At 42.1% G+C, this 27,703-nt stretch overlaps 1 protein-coding gene across 1 annotated transcript in view; it reads left to right on the top strand.

Annotated features, from left to right (window-relative positions):
• The window catches only part of LOC311138345 (forkhead box protein P1-B-like), a 233,455-nt gene that overhangs the window by 176,433 nt on the left and 29,319 nt on the right, over nucleotides 1-27,703 (top strand). Inside the window, exons 6-7 of the mRNA XM_084173014.1 lie at nucleotides 3,844-4,062; nucleotides 27,215-27,328. Coding sequence (XP_084029140.1) covers nucleotides 3,844-4,062; nucleotides 27,215-27,328 — 333 coding nt within the window. The remainder of the gene's footprint in view (nucleotides 1-3,843; nucleotides 4,063-27,214; nucleotides 27,329-27,703) is intronic.

Consider the following 27,703-nt stretch of genomic DNA (forward strand, 5'->3'; position numbering starts at 1 on the left):
TTGTTTAATTGTGGGATTAATCGTCTGTGGAACATGGAAAGAATGAGCCCAGTTATTTACTCAGATGTTTTCCTGTATAGGTGTGAGGAGGCTGGCAGCTCACTGTGGGAATACACGCTTGCTTTTCTTGGTATCAGTGTGGTTTTCATGACCACTGTTTTTCCCAGCTCCCTGGCTTTGTTTGTTCTGGATGGCATGTTTGATTATTTATCGTGATGGGAAAAGGGAGTAGCTGGAGCAATAAACATGTGACTGCACTGTTTTAGGTTTTCCAATGAGAAGGCTGTGTCCTTTAACAGATATTTGGAGCAGCAATAAACCTTCTATTTACTTTCTGGAGGGGAGGGGATGGAGGGAGAAGAGGATCAAAAAGCACCGATCTGTGCCTCTGACTTTTTCTGTTTACTGTAAGTGCAACCTATGCACACTACATGTTCATGTTTTTAAATGTACACTACCGTTCAAAAGTTTGGGGTCACTTAGAAATATTCTTGTTTTTGAAAGAAAAGCAATTTTTTTGTCCATTAAAAGAACATCAAATTGATCAGAAATACAGTGTATGTTGTAAATGGCTATTGTAGCTGGAAATGGCTGATTTTTAATGGAATATCTACATAGGCGTAAGGAGGCCCATTATCAGCAACCATCAGTCCTGTGTTCCAATGGCACGTTGTGTTTGCTAATCCAAGTTTATCATTTAAAAGGCAAATTGATCATTAGAAAACCCTTTTGCAATTATGTTAGCATAGCTAAAAACTGTTGTGCTGATTAAAGAAGCAATAAAACTGGCCTTATTGAGACTAGTTGAGTATCTGGAGCATCAGCAATTGTGGGTTCGATTAAAGGCTCAAAATGGCAAGAAACAAATAACTTTCTTCTGAAACTTGTCAGTCTATTCTTGTTCTGAGAAATGAAGGCTATTCCATGCAAGAAATTGCCAAGAAACTGAAGATCTCGGACAACGCTGTGTACTACTAGCAGCTTAAATAAATAGTACCCGCAAAACACCAGTCTCAACGTCGACAGTGAAGAGGCGACTCCGGGATGCTGATCTTCTAGGCAGAGTTGCAAAGAAAAAGCCATATCTCAGACTGGCCAATAAAAATAAAATATTAAGATGGGCAGTCTAAGATATGGCTTTTTCTTTGCAACTCTGCCTAGAAGGTCAGCATCCCGGAGTCGCCTCTTCACTGTTGACGTTGAGACTGGTGTTTTGCGGGTACTATTTAATGAAGCTGCCAGTTGAGGACCTGTGAGGCACCTGTTTCTCAAACTAGACAATCTAATGTATTTGTCCTCTTGCACAGTTGTGCACCGGGGCCTCCCACTCCTCTTTCTATTCTGGTTAGAGCCAGCTTGCGCTGTTCTGTAGCTCAGTTGGTAGAGCATGGCGCTTGCAACGCCAGGGTTGTGGGTTCGATTCCCGCGGGGGGCCAGTATGAAAAATGTATGCACTCACTAACTGTAAGTCGCTCTGGATAAGAGCGTCTGCTAAATGAAAAAATAAATAAAAAGGGAGTAGTACATTTTAGTCATTTAGCAGACGCTCTTATCCAGAGCGACTTACAGTTAGTGAGTGCATACATTTTCATACTTTTTTTTCTTCTTCATACTAGTACACAGCGTTGTACGAGATCTTCAGTTTCTTGGCAATTGCTCGCATAGAATAGCCTTCATTTCTCAGAACAAGAATAGACTGATGAGTTTCAGAAGAAAATTATTTTTTTCTCGCCATTTTGAGCCTGTAATCGAACCCACAATTGCTGATGCTCCAGATACTCAACTAGTCTCAAGAAGGCCAGTTTTATTGCTTCTTTAATCAGCACAACATTTTTCAGCTGTGCTAACATAATTGCAAAAGGGCTTTCTAATGATCAATTAGCCTTTTAAAATGATAAACTTGGATTAGCAAACACAACGTGCCATTGGAACACAGGACTGATGGTTGCTGATAATGGGCCTCTGTATGCCTATGTAGATATTCCATAAAAAATCAGCCGTTTCCAGCTACAATAGCCATTTACAACATTAACAATGTCTACATTGTATTTCTGATCAATTTGATGTTATTTTAATGGACAACATGTTTTGCTTTTCTTTCGAAAACAAGGACATTTCTAAGTGACCCCAAACTTTTGAACGGTAGTGTATGTAAGTTGTAAAGTGTTTTGTCTGTAATGTATTTTTCGTTACGAGTCGGACCCCAGTAAGACTAGCTGTCACCATCGGCGTACGACTAATGGGGATCCTAATCAAATGAAATCGAAATCAACAGAAAATATTTGCACTGGCAAGTTTGTTTTGTCAACTGATTATTGTTCTCTGTGTATGTCGACAGGAAACTATGTCAAATCAAATCAAATCAAATTGTGTTGGTCACATACACGTGTTTAGCAGATGTTATTGCAGGTGTAGCGAAATACTTGTGTTTCTAACTCCGACAGTGCAGTAATATCTAACAAGTAATATCTAACAATTTCATAACATATACCCAATACACACAAATCTAAGTAAAGCAATGGAATTAAGAATATATAAGTATATGGACGAGCAATGTCAGTGCGGCATAGACTAAGATACAGTAGAATAGTATAGAATACAGTATAGACATATGAAATGAGTAATGCAAGATATGTAAACATTATTAAAGTGACTAATGTTCCATTTATTAAAGTGGCCAGTGATTTCTAATCTATTAGAGGCAGCAGCCTGTAAAGTGCTAGTGAAGGATATTTAACAGTCTGATGGCCTTGATATAGAAGTTGTTTTTCAGTCTCTCGGTCCAAGCTTTGATGCACCTGTACTGACCTCGCCTTCTGGATGATAGCGGGGTGAACAGGCAGTGGCTCGGGTGGTTGTTGTCCTTTATGATATTTTTGGCCTTCCTGTGACATCGGGTGCTGTAGGTGTCCTGGAGGGCTGGTAGTTTGTTCCCGGTGATGCGTTGGGCAGACTGCACCACCCTCTGGAGAGTCCTGCGGTTGTGGGCGGTGCAGTTGCCGTACCAGGCGGTGATACAGCCCGACAGGATGCTCTCAATTGTGCATATGTAAAGGTTTGTGAGGGTTTTAGGTGCCATGCCAAATTTCTTCAGCCTCCTGAGGTTGAAGAGGCGCTGTTGTGCCTTCTTCACCACACTGTCTGTGTGGGTGGACCATTTCAGTTTGTCAGTGATGTGTACACCGATGAACTTGAAGCTTTCCACCTTCTCCACTGCGGTCCCATCGATGTGGATAGGGGGGTGCTCCCTCTGCTGTTTCCTGAAGTCCACGATCATCTCCTTTGTTTTGTTGATCTAGGGTGGCAGGTAAGGTAGAGGTGATATGATCCTTGACTAGTCTCTCAAACCACTTCATGATGACAAAAGTGAGTGCTACGGGGTGATAGTCATTTAGTTGAGTTACCTTTGCTTTCTTGGGTACATAGACAATGGTGGCCATCTTGAAGCATGTGGGGACAGCAGACTGGGATAGGGAGAGATTGAATATGTCCGTAAACACACCAGCCAGCTGGTCTGCGCATGCTCTTAGGACGCAGCTAGGGATGCCATCTGGGCCGGCAGCCTTGCGAGGATTAACACGCTTACATTTCTTATTCACGTCGGCCACAGAGAAGGAGAGCCCACAGTCCTGTAAAGACAAATTGGTGTATATTGCCAGTTTGTTTTGTTATCTATCATCAGTCCAAGAACACGTCGTCGTTTGGGTTACATCTGTTGTGTTAAAAGCAGTAAGAGTGGTCTCAAGGGAAGGGTTGAGCCCCAAGACACAATCAAATATCTGCTTTTAGTTTGAATGTTGTTCCCTTTTTTTTAACCCACCATCTTTTTAATCTCTCTTTCAGGCTCTTCAAGTGGCTAGGCAGATCCTTCTACAGCAAAAACAGCAACAACAACATCAACAACAACAACAACACCAACAACAACAGAGCCAGCAGCTGCAGCTTCAGCAAGGCACCGGTCTAAAATCCCCCAAAGACAATGAGAATCAGCCAAGCCTACAGGTACCACAACACACTGTCATAGGCTTGTTAAGGACATGCAAACAGTGTATGCTTACACCAGTCAACCGTCATATTGTTGCTTTCTGGTTGTAGACCTCAAGACAAACAAAAGTGGTTGGACGGTTGTAAAAGTCACTTATTAAGTTGAACAATGGAGAGCTGAACTTTCTTGATCTTTTCTATGGTACACTGTGTGCAGTTTTCATTCTGTCATGGGTGAATTTACTAGGCAACCTTCATAAACAGGAAATTAAGAGAGGCAGAGTGAGTGACGGTTGTAGGCCAACCACGTTTGTGTGTGTGTTCGTGGGTGTGGATTGCAATGCCAGTGTGATCAACAACATACATCTCAGACTGTGACACATGAATTATATTACTATATAGAATAAACACAGTTCTGAATTATATAAAGCCTAGACTCTCAGAAATCAGCCTCTGAGAAATATATTGTTGTGTTCCATTTTTTAACAAAGCCAAGGAAATAATGCACACATGATGTGTATTGCTGATCGAGGCCTGTTGTAGCAGTGGTTAATATGTGATAGAAGCATGAGTGGCCTGTTTAAAGGAGGATAAAGGAGGAGAGAGGGGAAGAGGAGGTGATGTTTCCAACTCTCCAGCAGAGATCTGAACCTTTAGGAGCTTTAGGAGCCGTTTGGTATCTCTCTCTCGCTCTCTCTCATTCTCTCATTCTCTCTCTCTCTCGCTCTCTCTCATTCTCTCTCTCTCTCTCTCTCTCTCTCTCTCTCTCTCTCTCTCTCTCTCTCTCTCTCTCTCTCTCTCTCTCTCTCTCCTTTCAGTTGTGTTGACCTTTCAGTTGTGTTGACATTTTAGTTGTGTTGACCTTTCAGTTATGTTGACCTTTCAGTTGTGTTGACCATTCAGTTGTGTTATGTTGACCTTTCAGTTGTGTTGACCTTTTAGTTGTGTTGTAGTTGTGTTGACCTTTCAGTTGTGTTGACCTTTCAGTTGTGTTGACCTTTCAGTTGTGTTGACATTTTAGTTGTGTTGACCTTTCAGTTATGTTGACCTTTCAGTTGTGTTGACCTTTTAGTTGTGTTGACCTTTCAGTTGTGTTGTAGTTGTGTTGACCTTTTAGTTGTGTTGACCATTCAGTTGTGTTGACCTTTTAGTCGTGTTGTAGTTGTGTTGAACTTTCAGATGTGTTGACCTTTTAGTTGTGTTGACATTTCAGTTGTGTTGACCTTTCAGTTGTGTTGATCTTTCAGTTGTGTTGACCTTTCAGTTGTGTTGACCTTTCGGTTGTGTTGACCTTTAAGTTGTGTTGACCTTTTAGTTGTGTTGACCTTTCAGTTGTGTTGACCTTTTAGTTGTGTGCGCATTTGTCAGGATTCAAATAAGTTGAAAGGATCAAACTAAACAGTTTCCCGAGTCAGGCTGGAAAATGTGTAGCAGAGGTCAACAAACACGGGAGGCCACATGGAAGATTCCAGCGTACAGCCAGTTGTTGGTACATAGAGAAGTATTACACATTCTCCCGCAGACAAAGAACAAATTACAATTCTAATTTATTAATGTATTCAGAGATCTTGCCCAACCTGTCACTCAGCTATTGAAAAGAGAGTGGGCCTTTTTTCCTCCTCTGCCCAGATCTTGTGAAGAGCACAGGCTGGTTGGCCATATTATCTAAATAAAATGCTAAATTGCCTGCTTTATAATGTTGTAGACTATGTTACATTTCCAGACAAGTGTTTATTTAAGTGATAATGCCAGAGAAGCAGGTGTTTGGAGGATATATTAGCATGGGTGTTGTTAGGCCCAAGACGAAGTCAAGGGCCAGCAAACCATGCCAATATATCCTCCAAACACCGGCTTTGAGGGCATTATCACTTTTAAACAACGGGTTACATCATTCAAATAATGATTTACATATTTTCATTAAAAACGTTATTTTGAGGAATTTATTAATGCTATTTCCTCCTTCTACAAGATATATCCTGACACAAACCTAGGGTTGCTACACTACATGACCAAAAGTATGTGGACACCTGCTCGTCGTACATCTCATTCCAAAATCATGGGCATTAATATGGAGTTGGTCCCCCCTTTGCTGCTATAACAGCCTCCACTCTTCTGGGAAGGCTTTCCACTAGATGTTGGAACATTGCTGCGGGGACTTGCTTCCATTCAGCCACGAGCATTAGTGAGGTCAGGCACTGATGTTGGGCGTTTAGGCCTGGCTCACAGTCGGCGTTCCAATTCATCCTAAAGGTGTTCGATGGGGTTGAGGTCAGGGCTCTGTGCAGGCCAGTCTAGTTCTTCCACACTGATCTCGACAAACCATTTCTGCATGAACCTCGCTTTGTGCACGGGGGCATTGTCATGCTGAAACAGGAAAGGTCCTTCCCCAAACTGTTGCTACAAAGTTGGAAACACAGAATCGTCTAGAATGTCATTGTATGCTGTAGCGTTAAGATTTCCCTTCACTGGAACTAAGGGGCCTAGCCCGAACCATGAAAAACAGCCCCAGACCATTATTCCTCCTCCACCAAACTTTACAGTTGGCACTATGCATTGGGGCAGGTAGCGTTCTCCTGGCATCCGACAAACCCAGATTCGTCCATTGGACTGCCAGATGGTGAAGCATGATTTATCACTCGAGAGAACATGTTTCCAATGCTCCAGAGTCCAATGGCGGCAAGCTTTACACCACTCCAGCCGACGCTTGGCATTGCGCATGGTGATCTTAGGCTTGTGTGCACCTGCTCGGCCATGGAAACCCATTTCATGAAGCTCCCGACGAACAGTTTTGTGCTGACGTTGCTTCCAGAGGCAGTTTGGAAGTAGATTTTTACGCGCTACACGCTTCAGCACTCAGCGGTCCCGTTCTGTGAGCTTGTGTGGCCTACCACTTCGCGGCTGAGCCATTGTTGCTCATAGACGTTTCCACTTCACAATAACAGCACTTACAGTTGACCGGGGCAGCTCTAGCAGGGCAGAAATTTGACGGACTGACTTGTTGGAAAGGTGGCATCCTATGACGGTGTCATGTTGAAAGTCACTGAGCTCTTCAATAAGGCCATTCTACTGCCAATGTTTGTCTATGGAGATTGCATGACTGTGCGCTCGATAATATACACTTGTCAGCAACGGCTGTGGCTGAAATAGCTGAATCCACTAATTTGAAGGGGTGTCCACATACTTTTGTATATACGGTGTACCCAAGCCGGCTGGTCGTTCGTTCTATCGGTCCGGTTGCAAGAGACTCGACCCAGTCGTTAAGTCTTTTTGTTCTGTATCTATGGACGCGACCCAGTCGTTCGTTCTAAATGTTCTATTGCCATACTGGCTGGCAACGTTCTTATCTCTTGCTAGCCAACTACGGCTAACTTACAGTCATATCAAACAGTGCAGCCAGAAATGCATTTGCATTTGTTTAACCTGTTTTCTAGTGACATTTATTTGGATACATCCATAACAGTGAGCTAATGATGTGCGATTTCACCTGGCATAGAAAATGTGCTCTCTCGTCAGGACACTGTTGTTCAGAGGAGCTAGCCAACAACACTCCTAACACAATCTGTCACGCCCTGACTCTGGGGACTCTTATTTGTTGAGTCAGGGTGTGATTTTCTATGTTGTATTTTCTATGTGGGTTCTAGTATGTGTACAGTGGGGGAAAAAAGTATTTAGTCAGCCACCAATTGTGCAAGTTCTCCCACTTAAAAAGATGAGAAGAGCTGTCAAAGGACACCAGAAACAAAATTGTAGACCTGCACCAGGCTGGGAAGACTGAATCTGCAATAGGTAAGCAGCTTGGTTTGAAGAAATCAACTGTGTGAGCAATTATTAGGAAATGGAAGACATACAACACCACTGATAATCTCCCTCGATCTGGGGCTCCACGCAAGATCTCACCCCGTGGGGTCAAAATGATCACAAGTACTGTGAAACATGGGGTTGAGATCTGGAGACTGGCTAGGCCACTCCAGGACCTTGAAATGCTTCTTACGAAGCCACTCCTTCGTTGCCTGGACGGTGTGTTTGGGATCATTGTCATGCTGAAAGACCCAGCCATGTTTCATCTTCAATGCCCTTGCTGATGGAAGGAGGTTTTCACTCAAAATCTCACGATACATGGCCCCATTCATTCTTTCCTTTACACGGATCAGTCGTCCTGGTCCCTTTGCAGAAAAACAGCCCCAAAGCATGATGTTTCCACCCCCATGCTTCACAGTAGGTATGGTGTTCTTTGGATGCAACTCAGCATTATTTGTCCTCCAAACACGACGAGTTGAGTTTTTACCAAAAAGTTCTATTTTGGTTTCATCTGACCATATGACATTCTCCCAATCCTCTTCTGGATCATCCAAATGCACTCTAGCAAACTTCAGACGGGCCTGGACATGTACTGGCTTAAGCAGGGGGACACGTCTGGCACTGCAGGATTTGAGTCCCTGGCGGCGTAGTGTGTTACTGATGGTAGGCTTTGTTACATTGGTCCCAGCTCTCTGCAGGTCATTCACTAGGTCCCCCCGTGTGGTTCTGGGATTTTTGCTCACCGTTCTTGTGATCATTTTGACCCCACGGGGTGAGATCTTGCGTGGAGCCCCAGATCGAGGGAGATTATCAGTGGTCTTGTATGTCTTCCATTTCCTAATAATTGCTCCCACAGTTGATTTCTTCAAACCAAGCTGCTTACCTATTGCAGATTCAGTCTTCCCAGCCTGGTGCAGGTCTACAATTTTGTTTCTGGTGTCCTTTGACAGCTCTTTGGTCTTGGCCATAGTGGAGTTTGGAGTGTGACTGTTTGAGGATGTGGACAGGTGTCTTTTATACTGATAACAAGTTCAAACAGGTGCCATTAATACAGGTAACGAGTGGAGGACAGAGGAGCCTCTTAAAGAAGAAGTTACAGGTCTGTGAGAGCCAGAAATCTTGCTTGTTTGTAGGTGACCAAATACATATTTTCCACCATAATTTGCAAATAAATTCATTTAATATCCTACAATGTGATTTTCTGGATTTTTTTTCCTCAATTTGTCTGTCATAGTTGACGTGTACCTATGATGAAAATTACAGGCCTCTCTCATATTTTTAAGTGGGAGAACTTGCACAATTGGTGGCTGACTTTGTGTACCGTGGACTTCACGTTTAGTTTGTTGTTTTGTCGCTTGTTTATTCATTCCAAATAAACATGTATGCATATCACGCTGCGCCTTGGTCTGACCCATTCATGAACGAACGTGACAGAATCACTTCAAACTCAAGCTGGAAAGACTGCAAACTAGCTGCATTTCGTTTCGTTTTACCTGTTTTCTATTGACATTTCTTGTATATATCCATATATGCTGATTCATGATTTTGACTGGCTGAGAATAGCTGCCTGCCTGCCCGTCTGTCTCATCCCGACTCCTGACCCCTACACGTTCATTACTATGGGACACCTGGAGATCGAATTTCAATACTGAAACAATGTTGCAAATGTCAGAGAGACAGACAGCAAGGTTTATACAAATCTCCGCTATTGAAAACTAAATGTTAGTCTGAAAGAAATGGGAGATAATGTCTAGATGCTTTTTACAGTGGAGATCAAGTTTATAAATTGTCTAGCTGGGCTGATGAGACATTGCACAGTGAGTAAATAGGCATTTCAACGTCATAGTTTTAGCCGGTGGTAACTTGTGGAATAGACACCGGTATCCAGGATTAGACCCACCCGTTGTGTAATTATCTCAGAGTAAACATACTCCACTAATTAAATACATCCCCTCTGCACAACACACATGAATTCAATGTCTGTGCTCATACATAACCAGCATCTGTCTGTGTGTGTGTGTGTGTGTGTGTGTGTGCGTGTGTGTGTGTGTGTGTGTGTGTGTGTGTGCGTGCGTGCGTGCGTGCGTGTGTGTGCGTGCGTGTGTGCGTGCGCATCAGTATGTAATAAATGTGGTCTTCCTGTGGTGAAGCAGCCACTTCATTCAGACACTCCAGGGTGGGAATTTGTGAAACACCAGAACATAATGATCCAAGGCACTTCTTCTTTAGCTATAAGGACAAGCCCACGCAGGGAGAATGCACTATATTGGCATCCTTCACAGCAGACTGGGGATAAGGATTTTGTGTGTGTATGTGTGTTTGTGTTGTGCCTGTATGCGTGTGTGTGTTATGTGTGTGTGTGTGCGTGCTTATGTAGTGTATGAGGATGTGTGTGGGTTTTGTGAGAGTGTGTCAGTGTAGTGTGTGTGAGTGAGTGTGTATATACTGTATATAGTCTTGTGAGTGTGCATAGAGTCAGTGCAAGATAGGGTCAATGCAGATAGTCTGGGTAACCATTTAATTAACTATTTAGCAGTCTTATGGCTATTTAGCAGTCTTATGGCTTTGGGGTAGAAGCTGTCTCGGAGCCTGTTGGTCCGATGATACAACAATTATGAGATATGCAGTAAGCTGCCACCTGATGTGTAGAGCTGTGAAGATCTATCTGCGGTGAAGGCCTATTAATCTCAGCAGTCTCCCCATTAGACAGACAGAGAGAGATGCACCAGCTCTGTGACTCACTCCAATTCATTTTATTCAAGTAAAAAATTATGAAGCACAGAATATCTGAAACATCTGAAAAAAATGACCTGCATGGAAGGGGGAGAGAAAAACCAATGAAGAGAATCCTTGATCAACTGTTTGGTTTTATATCTCCAAGAAGAGGGGGTGTTTTTACCTCCAAACCCACTAATGTAACGTGTAGACTAGATGCTGAATGTGCTGCTTGCATACTGTTGCCCAGGGCCTTTAATCATACTAAATCAAACAAACAGCTGTTAGCAGGCTGTAGAGCAGCTTAACATACTTGACTGGTCAAAAAGCCAGTAAATTACTGCCAGAATGACATGTGTAATTAAAAGTCTATGCCACTTTACCTCGCGCTTCACACCTACAGTGGCGCGGGACGAGGGCGAGCAACTCCCACCCCGCTAATTAGCATTATCAGTGAAATGGTAGGGTTTGACTCATTAGTTCCATGTGCATTTAATTAGAGGCTGGCTGAAATTGGATTTAACTTATTACTTTTTCATGGATCACTTTCTTGTCATCACTTCAAATTGGATTGCAGCCCCAGGTAACTAATTATGCCAGCTGCAGGATCAGGAGTGGAGAAATAGGTCATTAGGCACAACACTGTCGGACCCTCGCTGATAGTCCACTCGCACCGCGGAGGAAGAAGGGAAAAAAATAGGCTTGTTTGTGGCAATGCTTAGGAGCCTGCTCAGTTAACTATGCCACACTGAAAGGGATCCTGGGTAGGCACCCAGTGCCTTCAGTGGATTATGTGACATGCAGCTGGGCTGAAGATGTTATGTCACTAGTACCACTAGGTATTGTGAGGTGCTGTAGGCTGCAAGCCAGCCACTCTTTTCTATATGAACTCTCCATGAAGAAAGTGTACTTTTATTTGACAGTATTAGCAGGTCAGACAATACAATCCTGAGAGTGTTAGTCTAATTGGACTAAAAACAGATCATGTTAATGGCCTTGACAAATACCCAGTCCCCCTTTATTTGTATTACATTTTTGGTTGTAGACAGATTGTTTGTAGCACAGGCAAATGCGTCACATAGGGCGGCAGACTACTGAAAAAAATTCCTGTGTTGAATCTTTTGTGTGTTCTCTGAAAGCAACATGTAAAGATCACTTATTTCATAGTTCTACTGAAGCTGAGTCCTTGAAGCTGGTGAGCAATGGAAAACAAGAAAAGAGAAACTGCTTTTGTATGGTTTCCTGACTTCCTCTGTTCACTGAAATGATGCGTTGGCTTCCTTTTTATATTTAAATGAAATTATCATGATTCATTTGATAGGTCATCTTGTCAGCATCCTCTGATAGATTTTGCATTGAACATTTTCAAGATGTCTAGGGAGCAGTGCTTGTTATTCTTCAGAAATAAGACGGGAAAAACATCAACCCATTATCTACCGTAGGTTTTTGCCAGGTGAATCTCTCTCTCTCTCGCTCTCTCTCTCTCTCTCGCTCTCGCTCTCTCTCTCGCTCTCTCTCTCTCTGTTTTACAGAGGGCATCTCCAAGTCAATAGATAATGTATTTTCAGTTTTACATGATGAAAGCCTTTTAAGTTCTGCCCCCCTCCCCTCCGCCGCTCATATCCTTCATTTGTGGTCTTTGGGGGTGCGTGGTGTGACAGAATGCAGGGGCCACACCTCTCTCTGACAGGGGAGGAGAAAACGCCAGCTTGCTCTGCTACTGTTATTTGTAGTAGACCTATGGCATCGTCCTGACACATGAACACCACAGTGCTCCAATCTGTAAGTCATTAGACTGCCGGCCAGAGGCCTGCCGGCTGGACCTCCACCAGCGCTCTGAGGCAATCCGAGGCAGCATTCCGAGGCGCTCCCTCCTGCAGCCCAGCCGCCCCGTGGTCCGGAGCGCTATCCGCAGCCCACTACCGTGGCTAGGTGAGGTGACAATGAGCCCGGACCCGGCCCACTCTGGCTCCCTGCCAAACGGAGGAAGGCCAGCTGAGATAACGGGACAATTGAGGTGAACACAGCCTCTCTGTAATGAGCACCCAAGCTGTGAACCTCACCCCAATGAATCAAGTTGTTCGCTTTAAACAGACACGTTCAGGTTCAGACGATCAAGGCCAGTGTGGATGGATAATCCTTTCAGTGGTCAGTAAGCAGAAACTAGGCATACCCCTAGTGTTGAATGAGGATTGAAATGGGAATCTTCTGACAGATACTGTGCTATAAGGCTGTGTCTAGACTTCACAGTTCATGCAGCTTTAGTATTCTGATCATAGAGTTCTGATCATGGAATTCCAAACGAGTCATGCATCTACACCTACTGTACATTAAAATGTGTCTACCATGTCCACAGTGTGTCCGGATTCCCTTTTCCCGCGCTATATTCAAATGCCAGTATGCATTCTACAAACGGTGGAATAGGCTAAATATGATAATAACACAACAACAACTGATGACAGTAGCTAACTACTGTAGCTAACTAGCCAGCTAACATCTGTAGCTAGCCAGCAAGCTAGCAAGCAACGCTAAAGGGATTGCAAACGGGTTAGCATAACTCTAGCCAAAATATTTTCTAAATATTAGCTAGATGGCTAGCATTAATGAAAAGGTGCCTCTCGGTCCCAAAACCCGTTTTCTGGATACTTGTGGGAGTGCTGATGACATTGCCCACTGTATGCGCTTTTGGTAGCCTGATTGCGTCCAGACTGAGGAGAATTTTGCACACAATGCATCCCTGACCACCTCCAGATCTGAACACAATCAAAGCGACTTTTGTGCATCTAGACCCGTCTTTTCAATGCGATCTTCATATTCTGATAGCAGAAGTCGCATGTAAGTGTCAAGTGTAGACACGGCCTAAGAGACACGACCTCAATATTCTTCAGGTTCAACAGCACAGTTGAACACTGTTTTTAGGTTCAGAATCAAATCACATACATCTGTGGGTGTGTGTATGTGCATGATTCCGTGTGTCTCTGTCTTTTTGTGTTTGTAAAAGCTCTCAAGGTGATGTGGTAATGAATTCTTATTTGATGTCTTTGTTGCTTTGAGGTGATTTAATACGCCAGGAATGATCAGCACAGCGCTGATCCCTGCAACCATGTGTAACCAGGGATCAGGATGTCTTTTTCACCGCTTGTTTTTCTTGTCATATTGTAAAAATGTATTATGTGGACTGTATATATTAGAAACAGGTTTGGATCATTCTGTCAGAATGAAGTCATCCCTTGTATTTCCAGGCAGTCTGTTTCAGCCTGTTAGTGAGCCTCAGCCATCTGATGATTGTCGGTCTGACTCCAGACTCCAGACACAGGGCTTTAAGCCATTGCCATTTTCAGGACCTTTTTATTCTGAGGACTGATGTTTCCCTTCAAGCTCTATTCCCCTCCATGTCTCCCTGTCTCCCCCTCCCCCAATCTTGTATCTTTGAATACAAGATTGCATTCTCCACCACAGTATCTTGATGTCAGCCATGTGTTGTTTGAAATGATTCACTCCCCCTTTTGGCGGGTAATGGGTGGATACATGGACTGTAAGGACAGAGCATTAATAAACACCAAGAGCCATATCAAAAACATCCACTCAAGTATCTCATGCATCTCTCCCGAGTGGCGCAGTGGTCTAAGGCACTGCATCTCAGTGCTTGAGGCGTCATGACAGACTCCCTGGTTCAATTCCAGGCTGTATCACAACCGGCCGTGGTTGGGAGTCCCATAGGGCAGCGCACAATTGGCCCAGCGTCGTCCGGGTTTGGCCGGTGTAGGCCATCATTGTAAATAAGAATTTGTTCTTAACTGACTTGCCTGGTAAAATAAAATAAATAAATCTCTACATTTAATTTACCAGGTTAGTCTCATTGAGATAAAAATATATTTTTCAAGAGACACCTGAACCAAGACAGCTGCATCAACACATCAGTATCGGACAAACAGGGACATTAAAGATAAACCAGACGAAAATCACATCAATACAACAAGCAGTACATCAGTAATGAACATGTACACGACACAAGTCAGAAAAACATCAGAGTGCAATATGTCAAGCATCAGAGCTTCACAACTACATGCCTCAACAACTTGTTCATCTATTTGTATTGCGTGCTTCTCTAGGGACACGAGGTCCTGAAGTTTTAGATTGACTTGGAGGGACTTCAACGACCAGGGGGATAACTGACCAGCGTTAACTGATGCTTAACTGACCAGCATGCTTTTTAGGATTAAGATTAGGTATATTGTGTACAATGATAGTTTCAGTTAGTGTTGTCTACTCAACCTGTTTTACTCGGATAGTCTTTAGTGATTGTCTACATTCCTAAAGCCGTGTATGAGAGATGTTCTGAATTGAATGACACAGTCCGTAGATATATGTACATGTATATTTGTGTTGGGCACTGAAGAGTACGTGTTTATAGTCCACTCCCTGGTAATTCATGTAACTATGACTAGTTCCTGGATACCAAATAGTTGGCATGGATGCACTCGTGCGCCCAAAATGTACTCAAACAAAGTATTTTTAGATGTAATCATAGCTCCCAGACGTGTCTTTTAGAAATCCTGTAGGATAGAGATGACTGTCCCACTGCTCATTTAATTTGGCATCATTCAACTACAGGATTTGTTTTTTCCTGAACAAAATGTCATGATGAGGCACTGTACTTCTTAATATAGTGTCTGATTCAAAAGAAGAACTCTATATGAATCAATCATGAAAGTATACGCCACAAAATTCCCCCACCCCTTCTGAATTTATGTTGCACATCGCTGTAGATGTTCTTGTTTTGACTAAGTGAAAACCACAGCAGACAGAACACAAAGAAACACAAACCTCGTTCTGCGCTGGCTGGCATACCACCTCAGGAAATATTTTGCAAATACAGACTACACAATGTGTTAACAATGTGTTTTTGAATGTCTGAAACCAATAACATAATACATCCTTGGAACAGGCATGACTTAACGTGAGTTCACCTTGGCCAATAACCCTGCCCATTTCAGATGAGGCTAAAGTGCAGATGTCAGGGGTTAGAGAGAGGAGTTAAAGAGGTCTGCACACATAAGTTCAACCCAAAACTAAGATTCTGAATTTCCAGTAAGTTTGTCTTTTCAGATACACCGTTATAGGCTAGACCAGCAAAGACAGTACATAGAGCTGCTGTTGTTTGAGAAGTCACTCACCTGGGGTGTAATCATTAGTACACACAATAGCAAACAGTTGCAAACACTTTTATTCAAATTCAGGTAGGTTAATCCCTGTTTCATTCCGTTTGCTTCTGTCTGGTTCCTAGTGAATACACCCCTGGTCTGAAGAGGCCTGTGTCTGTAAACAATGATTTACATTTCTTAGAGGAAACACAACAATGTTTGTTTTTTCAAGATAAACGTTCAGGTTACAAGTTCCTTTTGGTATAAGGTTTGACCATTTATCTTGTAAAAAAATAAATATATATACAGTTTTTATTTTTATTTTTATTGTAACATGAGATGGACTTATCTAGTTATTTAGTATACCCATGTTGATATGGCTTAGAAGGAATTTAGTCTACACCCCTTTATGTTATTCACCCTCTGTGTTTGGGTATGGGAGCTGTGTCATTGTCTTTAACACCAGAACAAACCCTAGTCAGACGACCAGACGTTAACTCATACTTTCACTGTAACTCAGGCAGGAAATGGAGTGTCATAAGCACAATAATTCACGAGTCTTTCTGGATCATCATGAAGAGGATGGATGAAAATTACAACTGAAGGCTCAAGGATATTGATGATTCTCTGTGTTGATAAAATATGTTTTGGGAAAAAATCTAGATGTATCACATCGATACACACCTATGTGTAATTACTGTACACAGTGCAGGCTCAGGCAGAGGAGGAGAAGAGTAGAGTGCGAGGGGGAGAGAGGGGAGGCTTGAACTGTATGTCTGCTAAATTTATCATGAGGCCTTTGGGAGCATTGAAATGAGAACAGTGGCCTATTACTGCTTAGAAGGTGTTTTATTGAGAATATGCCGACATGCTACCCCAGGGAGAGTGCAGGGAGAAGAGTGTGGCCAGAGCTGAGATCACTGTGTGTGTGTGTGTGTGTGTGTGTGTGTGTGTGTGTGTGTGTGTGTGTGTGTGTGTGTGTGTGTGTGTGTCTTTGTCTGAGCCCTCTGTGTGTCAGATAGAAAGTAAAGAGCCTTTTTTTCTTCTACTTAAATATTCACTAAGATATGTTTTGGAATTGTCACTTTTGACACTTGAGGTCTCCCAGTCAATTATTTATAGCGGTCACCCAGCTTAGCAAAGCTTGTTGTTAGTTATTAGCAGATGAGGGCAGTGGCTTGTTACTGTATGTATGGGCTGTGTTTATTTTAACAGATTATTTGTGTTCTGGAATGTACAGTGGCTTGCGAAAGTATTCACTCCCCTTGGCATTTTTCCTATTTAGTTGCCTTACAACCTGGAATTAAAATGGATTTTTTACACAACATGCCTACCACTTTGAAGATGCAAAATAAAAAAATTTGTGAAACAAACAAGTAATAAGACAAAAAAAACAGAAATATTGAGTGTGCATAACTAAGTCAATACTTTGTAGAGCCACCTTTTGCAGCAATTACAGCTGCAAGTCTCTTGGGGTATGTCTCTATAAGCTTGGCACATCTAGCCACTGGGATTTTTGCCCATTCTTCAAGGCAAAACTGCTCCAGCTCCTTCAAGTTGGATGGGTTCCGCTGGTGTACAGCACTCTTTAAGTCATACCACAGATTCTCAATTGGATTGAGATCTGGGCTTTGACTAGGCCATTCCAAGACATTTAAATGTTTCCCCTTAAACCACTCGAGTGCTGCTTTAGCAGTTTGCTTAGGGTCATTGTCCTGCTGGAAGGTGAACCTCCGTCCCGGTCTCAAATATCTGGAAGACTGAAACAGGTTTCCCTCAAGAATTTCCCTGTATTTAGCTCCATCCATCATTCCTTAAATTCTGACCAGTTTCCCAGTCCCTGCCGATAAAAAACATCCCCACAGCATGATGGTGCCACCACCATGCTTCACTGTGGGAATGGTGTTCTCGGGGTGATGAGAGGTGATGAGAGGTGTTGGGTTTGCGCCAGACATAGAGTTTTCCTTGATGACCAAAAAGCTAAATTTTAGTCTCATCTGACCGGAGTACCTTCTTCCATATGTTTGGGGAGTCACATGCCTTTTGGTGAACACCAAACGTGTTTGCTTATTTCTTTCTTCAAGCAATGGCTTTTTTCTGGTCACTCTTCCGTAAAGCCCATCTCTGTGGAGTGTACGGCTTAAAGTGGTCCTATGGACAGATACTCCAATCTCCGCTGTGGAGCTTTGCAGCTCCTTCAGGGTTATCTTTGGTCTCCTTGCCTGGTCCGTGAGTTTTGGTGGGCGGCCCTCTCTTGGCAGGTTTGTTGTGGTGCCATATTCTTTCAATTTTTTAATAATGGATTTAATGGTGCTCCGTGGGATGTTCAAAGTTTCTGATATTTTTTTATAACCCAACCCTGATATGTACTTCTCCACAACTTTGTCCCTGACCTGTTTGGAGAGCTCCTTGGTCTTCATGGTGCCGCTTGCTTGGTTGTGCCCCTTGCTTAGTGGTGTTGCAGACTCTGGGGCCTTTCAGGTGTATATATACTGAGATCATGTGACACTTAGATTGCACACATGTGGACTTTATTTAACTAATTATGTGACTTCTGAAGGTAATTGGTTGCACCAGATCTTATTTAGGGGCTTCATAGCAAAGGGGGTGAATACATATGCACACACCACTTTTCTGTTATTAATTTTTGTTTGTTTTTTGAAACAAGTTATTTTTTTCATTTCACTTCACCAATTTGGACTATTTTGTGTATGTCCATTACATGAAATCCAAATAAAAATCAATTTAAATTACAGGTTGTAATGCAACAAAATAGGAAAAACGCCAAGGGGGATGAATACTTTTGCAAGGCACTGTACGTGTTCCATGAGCATTCCTTCATCCTTAGCCAAGCTTTTATGGACATTGATATAAACCGTTTTTTATGGCTATGTTTGAATTTTGTTGTGTTTATTAACATGGTAATTAATTGAGTTAGGTGTTAATCCTGACTAAAGGTTTATTTTAATGTCTTAGTATTTGTGTCTGAAAGTATTTCATCCTTTTGACTCCTCTCAAACTGAACTGAATAGTTTTAAATAGTATATTTTCAGATAATACAGTCAGATTTATCATGGTTTAAAAACAATTATTTCAAAACGGAGGAAAAATACATATAGAAATGTTTTCTGGGGGTGTATTTATTTCTCTCCTTTTTCTCTCAGTCCTGTGCAGTTCATACATGTCCAGTAGAGGGCAGAGCCCTGTTTTCACCTTTTTCTCTTTTATATACTGGCTGTTGAAACGTGATGCTATTAAGACAGCTAATTATTCTTATTGTGATTGAGTAGTAGTGATAGCACCAGAGGCAGTAGTAGTATATGTTGTGTAGTTAAGTATTAGGACAAGTGATATTAGTAATCAGAGGAAAAATCATGTATTTTGGTAGATCAACGAGTTTATTGCTTATTTTTACAATTTAGGCACAAAGGGCAAAAAAATAAAGATAACCTGGAAAAAGATAGATGTGGTATCTGGAAAAAGAAACAAGTGATATCTGGAGAAGAAAAAATAAAAAGTGATATCTGGAAAAATAAAGTAATGATATAGTTAATGGAACAGCCGTTTCTTACACGTAAAAAAAAACTTTAAAAAACACACACAAACATGTTTAATTAAAATTATTTATTTTAGACTGAAATGCTTTACTATGGTATTGCCCCCCCCAAAAAAACAACAACAACAACAACAACAACAACAATAAAGCATCTCAATTGTTTGTTGGCTGTTTGTTGTTCTCAGAACATAAAATGAGTTTGGCTCTTTGTCCTGATGCTGTAAACAATTCCATTTACTAGAACAATAAAGTGTCTGATAGCAGGCTAGTTTCTTTCTTTCTTTCAGCTGGATAGCTGTGTTTACTTATCTGTTGTTTAATTAAAGGGCTTATTTTCTTTAGGCATCCATTGTTTCAATAGGTCAAAGGGTTAACAGCCGTCAACTGTGTATTTTTTTTTAAAGGGGCCCCACACAAAGGCATGGGTTCACCTGAAGCTCAGCCTGAGGCTCCCTATTGTGTAGGCCATTTGAATTGATTATGTTCAGGGGGCTGGTTGTGATTGGTGGAGAAGGGCGTGGTTGATTGGATAGTTTTGTATCTTGTCAGCCAGGGAGCAACCTTGCACGTGCAATCTGTCTGTATCCCGAGGAAGCCTGGAGACGCCACAGAACAGCAGCGTCCGCCTGCCTCTCTGCCTGCCTGCCTCTCATTCTCTCTCTCTCTCGCTCCTCTCCGCTCCACTCCACACTGCACGGCCCAGCTCTCTGTTTACCCTGCCAGCTAAATGGAGTTTGTCAGGTTTGTCAATATGATTGATTCTGCAATTTTTCCAGCTTTCTTGTATAAAACTTGACAATGTCATTTGTCCAGGGAAAAGATGGGGGCTTTTGTCTATCTGTTGTTGATGTTCTATCATTGTAATTGGTTAATTTTGTCATGCAGTTTGTTTAAGGAGAGAATGGATCCAGGTTTTAGTGTGTTCTGTAGATAGGGACAGAGTACAGGCTTGTCCTGAAGGCTGTTACACTACAAGCATTGTGTGATTTGTGGGGAAATGATGTGTTTTTAAAGATAGGCTATGTGTTGTTTAGATGTTTGTTTACCTGCTGATAGTTGCTGATGCCATTCAGAGATAGAGTTTTCATTTGCTGAAATGTGCTTCAACAAATGAAATGTTCAAGTGTTTTGTTTATTTGTTTGTGTATTTAGTTACACTTCACATTAAGGTAACACTTTACATTAAGTTAACACTTCACTTTAAGGTAACACTTTACATTAAGGTAACACTTCACATTAAGGTAACACTTTACATTAAGGTAACACTTCACATTAAGGTAACACTTCAAAGGAAGTTGCTCCTATTCCAGTTTAGATATACTGTAGTTACTATTCTAGTTATGTTTGTTTTCTTTTCTTTATTCTGACGCTGTACTAACCAGATCATCAGGCTCTGGTACTACAGTATGTGTTGTTGAAGTATGGAAAGTTCTAGGAAAGGCAATGCGGCATGTTTGTATTTTGGCAGTGAAGTTGTTTATCACATATTATTATTTAATATATTCTGCATCCCAGTGTGTTACTAACAAGCCCACAGCTTCACTAGGGCATGCTGTTATTGTTTACTGTTAGTGTTACATGAGATAGTCACAGTGTTTGTGAGCTGAGTGTGTGTGTGTGTGTCGGTCAGACTTGGCTCCCACTCAGGCTATCGACAGTGTTCCTGTCAAGTGAAGGAGGCAGCGAGGTGATGGGGGGGGTTGATCCTCTCCTCACTCTGTCACTTGAAATTAAGGGAGAGGCTGGCACTGGCACAACTCTATATTTAACACTGCCACTACGAAATCATTTTAGCCAGACTCAATCATTTGAAATGTCAGCACTGACATTTTTCCTGAAAAGTTTTTTTTGTGTGTGCTCACGCGAACTCATGCATACGTGGGTGTGTGTGCGCGTGCATGCGCGTGTGTGTAGGAAAGGGGGCGGCGAATGAAATGAGAGGTAAAGTTTAACCTCTCTACTCCAACTTCCCCCTCTTCCCTGGTGGTAGATTTGAACCCATGAAACACCCCTTAGGTATTAGACTGAAGACCGTTATTGACTTTGTGGTGCTGGTTTAACTTTTAATATGAGAGAGCCTTCAGAGTCTTCCAAAACAACAACATTTTCAATTAATATATTAACGCATGCTTAAAAAAAACAACAACATTTTCCTCACTTTTAAGGCTAATGTTTTCACCCTCTACCCCCTCTGCCGTGTTAGTACTGAGCTCCAGACTGTGTCTGAACTGCCCCAGCGTTGGGAGGGTGTGTCTGTAGTGGTAGAGTGTAGAGAGAGAGGGGCTGGTGGAGGTAAACATCAGATTTGGGGAAAATGAAGCCTAAACAGCCAGTGTGCACTGTAATGCTGTGCAGCTGCACCGGCTGGGCTGAGGGTGCAGTTTGGGAGAGCTGGAGTGCGAGCTGATTGGGATGACAGTTTGTAATCAAAGTTGATTTATTGTTCATTAGTAGTGCATTAGCCCTTTCAGGCAGGGCCGTTATTTGTGCAGTGGCCTGTCAAGGCGAGAGGCTGCCAGCACCTGTCATTTCTAAACCATGACATAGGCAACCAGATATTACCCTGTACCCAGAGAAGTGGGCACGGTGGCAGCCGACAGCCAGCGAGAGCCCACAGCGCTCTGGGATATCCTTTACAGGAGTGGCCACTGCTTTCTAGTGCGGAGTGAGTGAGTGAGGGGGAATAGTTTACCGGTGATATAGAAAAACCACCAGCTGCTCTCTGCTGTTGCTCCTGACTCCTCGCTGGATTGAGGAACGTTTTGACTTGAAAACAGCTTCGGTTTCAAGGTGCATTACTGCTCATAGCTCTCGGTCACGGTGTGTCTCTATATCAGATAGGCAGATGAAGTCAGCACCAAAGATGTTATGTATTTCAAAGTATAGAGATAGTACGTTAACAGTATGATTAGGCTACATGGTGTATAGACAGTGATATGGTGTAACAAAATAAACTAGTCTATATTTGCCACTTGTCCCGTCCTGCTCTGCTACTAGAATGCATTATGTGATACTGTGTTGATTACTGCTGTGCTCCTCAAAGAACATAATAGATGTTTAATTTGTCGCAGTAGTTGTGGAATGTTTGAGTAGGCTGTGCCCAGATATAAGAGGAGGCATAATGTGTTGGATCTAGATTTATCTCTGGATGGTTTTCACACATTCTGTAAGCCAGCTGCTGTCTTCTCCCCTTTTTATTATTATGAATTGGCCACGTGGTTTTTCTGACTCACAAAAGACAGCAGCACAAGCCGTGTAAAAAAAGCCTACACAATTTGTGGCCCCTTGTCTGCCGTCATGGAAACAAGGATTAGGTTTGCGTTGCTGGTGTGTAGAGTATGGAAACAATCTGCATGAGGATGGGTCAGGCGTGTCTTTGGGTATATTTTCATTTGAAGGGGATTTTAAAGGCTGTGATCTTAATTAAATCTCAACTGATTCAAATAATGCATCTGAAGGCACACAGGGTTGCGTAATGGTGCTGAGCTGATAAACCATAAGTCACGGGCACACGGAGGTACACAGGAAGAGAAGAGGGGGTTCTGATGTAGGGAAGCACCCACCGGGTCTGGGACAAGGTGAATGGGCTGGTGAATGTGCTATTGTAGGCACTAAAGTTGTCATCTCTTGTTTTATTTTTGTGTTTCAAACTTGCGTGGTAAGTGCCTGAAAATCTACATATGGGGGTGTGGCTTGAAAGGTCAGAAAGAATGACAAGATATGTTATCAGTGAAAATGGAAACTTGAACCCTCATTAAAAAAAGAATAGTTTGTGATCAGAAGTTTGTTGGATTTCACGGCTTAGAATTTTGAAAGAAGTTGTTTTTTATCACTCACTTCAAAACATAACTCATATACTTGTATAATGTCCTCATTTTATTTTATCACATAATTTTAGTGCAAGAAAATCTGATCAATACAGAGGTATCTCTATCAGTGAATACAGTGGAACATAAAGAAAAAACTGAAAGAAATCAGCCTTTTATTCAGTAATATACTCTTACTACAGCCAACTACAGGAAATGGCCCCCAAGTGTGTGTGTGTGTGGGGGCAAACGCATGTGCGTGTGTCAGGGTGGGGGGCATGCCCTCTGCTCTGTGCTCAGCAGTGGGCACCTGCAGTGTTGGCTGCCCAGAGTGTGGGAAAGAGGCGACACCACGCAGCTCAGCTGTTGTTGTTGGGGTGAGAGGCTCGTTCACTTCTCCGTGTAGTTTGTTTGTTTTACGGAACGCTGGCCCAGCTTTGCTGAAATCTTGTTTGTGGTTTAAAAGTTAATTAAAATGCAATTATGAGTTTTGTTTTTACAGTTGTTGCGTATCATTTCAATCCCCCCGCAGAATATATAATAGCAAATGGGGAGAAAATGTGACTGTGATTATCCTGTTTATCTGAACTGTAAACGTTTTTAAAGCAGCTTGAATTTGGATGACAGAGAGAAATTACTGATGGCTTAGCAAAACCAGGATGGGTAGCTGTTTCCATGTGTTCTTTGTCATGCATGTTGTAGCCTGGGACTACATACATTGGTTATTGTGAAATTATTGTTATTATGATTATTATTATATATTTTTGATAGTAATACACACAAATACACCAAAATTACAACATATTTTGTTGATCCTTTTTTTCCATCAGAGAAAACATGCTTGACATATTCTCTAAACCGCAATCCACCTTCAATATTTCAATAAACCTGAATGAGAGATGAGGAATGAGTCATTCATTCCGATCTTATCGAGGACTAATTATGTTCATGCATCACTTCAATACAATGCCTCCTGTGAAATCCTCATTTCGGAGACATTTTCTTGCTTGAGATTATACGCTATTCAAGACGGAGCACCATTACTATTCAAATGTCTCAGGCCAAGGTAAACCAACAGCATCAAACAGGCTGGCCTCTGATTTCTCAAGGGTTTCTTATTTTCTACTTCTCCATTCTATTTGATGTCCTTACAAAACAAGATCACACCAGGGACAAAGATATAAAAAGTAGATTTTTTTTTTTCTTCTTCATCTAACCTGGTCCTTCATGGCTACTTTAATATCAGCGATGGTCTCATTGAAGTTGGCCTGTTTTTCGTCTTTCTATTCTCCTTAATTGCCCCTGTATCACCAGGAGGGGAGGGAGGGAGGCTAGCCTTATGTCTTAAGCCTGGGTCTGCTTCCCCCCCCTCTCTCTCTCTCTCTCTCGCTCTCTCTCTCTCTCACCATGCTTTGACCTTTGGCTTCTGGGGGAGCGCTGGTTGGAGAGCGTCTTCATTAAGTGTGAATCAGTGAATTCCCGACGTCGTCAGATGTGTGGCCAATGTTTCCTCATTAGAATATCATTTCCATGCTTGTTCTCGGTGGTGACGCACAAAGAGAAGTTGGCATAGTGTCCTTTAAAGGCAGCAGAGGCTCCAATCACTGTGTGCTGTGCCCTACCTTCACTCTGAACACACTCCTGCTCTGTTCTCCAGGCAGCACGGCATCAGACGCTGCCTGGTACACTAACCTCCTCTCTCAGACAACTAAAAATGCATTGAGGAAAAAGTATAGTAAATATTTTATATTTTTTAAATGTGGCTAACCTGTTGTTAGTTCAACTGTCATTGTAATAATGACAGACACATAAGGTATTACTGCTGTATTTGCATTGTACTGTGACAATTCAAATTTCAAAGTTTGCATCTTTGAAAGCAGGAAAAAAAAAAATGTTTTACCTGATTAAAAATAGTCATTTTATTTTTGTTTATTAATATTGTTGTAATTACATACTGTACAAGCATGCGCTACAATTTATTGAGCACACATACTGTATGGACTTTAAGTGCCTGTGTGTGCATGTTTGAGTTTTTGCATGCTTCTATGCATGTGTGTGCTTGCGTTTGTGTGTGTTGGCCAGCAGGCCTGCGCTGGTATATTGCCTACAGTCACTCACACTGCAGCTGTGTGAGAATGTTCCAGGTTTGAATGTTTATATACGCAAGGCACCTGGAGAGCACCACACCTTACTGAAATCCATAAACGTCAGCTGTTTCTGGCATGCCCAGAATGTCTTATTTTTCACACCCACATATTGGTGTACAAGTAGCTGCTCAAAGAACTCTCCTAGTATTAGTTCTCTGTGAATTAACCAGACTGACAGAGAATTCTCCCTCAGACTCTCTTCAGATGTACATACACTACCGTTCAAAAGTTTGGGGTCACTTAGAAATGTCCTTGTTTTCGAAAGAAAATCAGTTTTTTTGTCCATTAAAATAACATCAAATTGATCAGAAATACAGTGTAGACATTGTTAATGTTGTAAATGGCTATTGTAGCTGGAAACGGCAGATTTTTTATGGAATATCTACATAGGCGTACAGAGGCCCATTATCAGCAACCATCAGTCCTGTGTTCCAATGGCACGTTGTGTTTGCTAATCCAAGTTTATCATTTTAAAAGGCTAATTGATCATTAGAAAACCATTTTGCAATTATGTTAGCACAGCTGAAAATTGTTGTGCTGATAAAATAAGCAATAAAACTGGCCTTCTTGAGACTAGTTGAGTATCTGGAGCATCAGAAATTGTGGGTTCGATTACAGGCTCCAAATGGCGAGAAACAAATAACTTTCTTCTGAAACCCGTCAGTCTATTCTTGTTCTGAGAAATGAAGGCTATTCCATGTGAGAAATTGCCAAGATACTGAAGATCTCGTACAACGCTGTGTACTACTCCCTTCACAGAACAGCGCAAACTGGCTCTAACCAGAATAGAAAGAGGAGTGGGAGGACCCGGTGCACAACTGAGCAAGAGGACAAATACATTAGAGTGTCTAGTTTGAGAAACAGACACCTCACAGGTCCTCAACTAGCAGCTTCATTAAATAGTACCCACAAAACACCAGTCTCAACGTCGACAGTGAAGAGGCGACTCCGAGATGCACGGTAGTGTATATTTCTGTGCATCATCTGGAGTCATGATGTTAACCAGAGATAAGGGAGTATATCATATGGAGAGCGTTCTAAATGGAGACTGGCGTCCTGTGTTTACGTTAAATAGGCATGATACACCGCCCTTCCCCTTAATAGCCCCCTGTCTCAGTCAGATTTTCTCTCATTCAACACACTGGATGAAATGGTAGTAGTTACAATGATCAATAGGTTAAGAACCGTACAATCCCTCTCGCTGCTAATGACCTCAGTAGTAATGGATAATAAAATGTGGACCGTAATAGCCGTTTGCCGGGGCTCAGCCTGCCGTCTCTGGGTGTCTAGGGGTAGTTACAGTGGACCAGACACCCCCTCCATGACAAGGAAAGGTGTGAGGCTGCTTGAACCAGAGGATGTGCTGCTCAAGGTGTCAAAATAATGATTTTAATTGAATAAAATTCCAATCCAATTTGTAATGAAATTGTCAGTTATTGAGAAGTGTGAAATGGTATAACATATTGTGTTAATTCTATTTTTCTACACTGGATCTCTGTTAGACTCTATAAAACATGTACTATCAAAGAATCATTATACAAATGGTTAACTACATGTGAAAATAACCCTGGTTACATTTACTGCCCTAACACTGACAGTAAAAGTAGAGAATGTCAAATCTAAAGTAGATAGTTTCACTCATGTAATTTAATATAAAGCATCAAAGAAAATCCATTATTATTTATCCTTGGTGTGTGAGGTAATTGTTAGTGGTGCTGAGGCATTTTTTTAAAGGCAGTTCTATATCTATCTCATCACGTAAAGGGCTTATACTGTAGCGAGACATGTTGCCCAGTTGACCTTGAAAATAGTTGATCAAAATTAGTGATGCTGAGAAAAAAGCACATCAGTGCATAATGACTGTGAAATTAGGAAAGGGGGTCTTGGCTATGCAAATGACAGGACAAGTCATGTGAAAAAGTCAAGATGGACTGCATATTAAGACGTAATACAGGAGGAACTCATATAGCATTTTCATCCTCTCGTCGCCACCCACTGAAAATGAGAAATGTTAAGTGCGTTGGATCCTGGGTGGTGTGTAACCTCCTCGTGTTTCCCCTACAGGAGGACAAAACACCTCTAATCTCGCAGTGCGGAACAGCTCTCAATGAAGTTTACAGAGAGCATCAGCATCAGCGCCACGCCATCCTGTTTGGCACCACTGCCCTTTCCAGTGCCGTGAGATTACAAGCTGCTCATTATGACCCGTTTAGTTTTTGTTTTGTGTTCCAGTGGGGAAAATGAATCAGGTGATATGCATGCAGCGTGTGTCACAGAACACCTCTCCTGCTAGATAGATTGGAAACAGCTAAATTACATTCAGAGATGCATTGAAATTTCAAAGGGCCATAATTAGCTATGAGGTCGCGGTACAATTTGGGTAACCTTGGTGAAGACTGACTGTCAGCCCTAATGTCTGCTCAGCCGGCGACATCAGCCTCAGAGACACAGAGCACGGGTTTACCACACATACACACACACACACACACACCCGCGACATGTTAACAGTTGCAAATGTGAGACGGCTATCAAGTACATCTCAGTAGCTGTTTG

Source organism: Coregonus lavaretus, assembly GCF_964263955.1.
Source record: "Coregonus lavaretus genome assembly, chromosome: 12".
Taxonomy (NCBI): Eukaryota; Metazoa; Chordata; class Actinopteri; order Salmoniformes; family Salmonidae; genus Coregonus; species Coregonus lavaretus.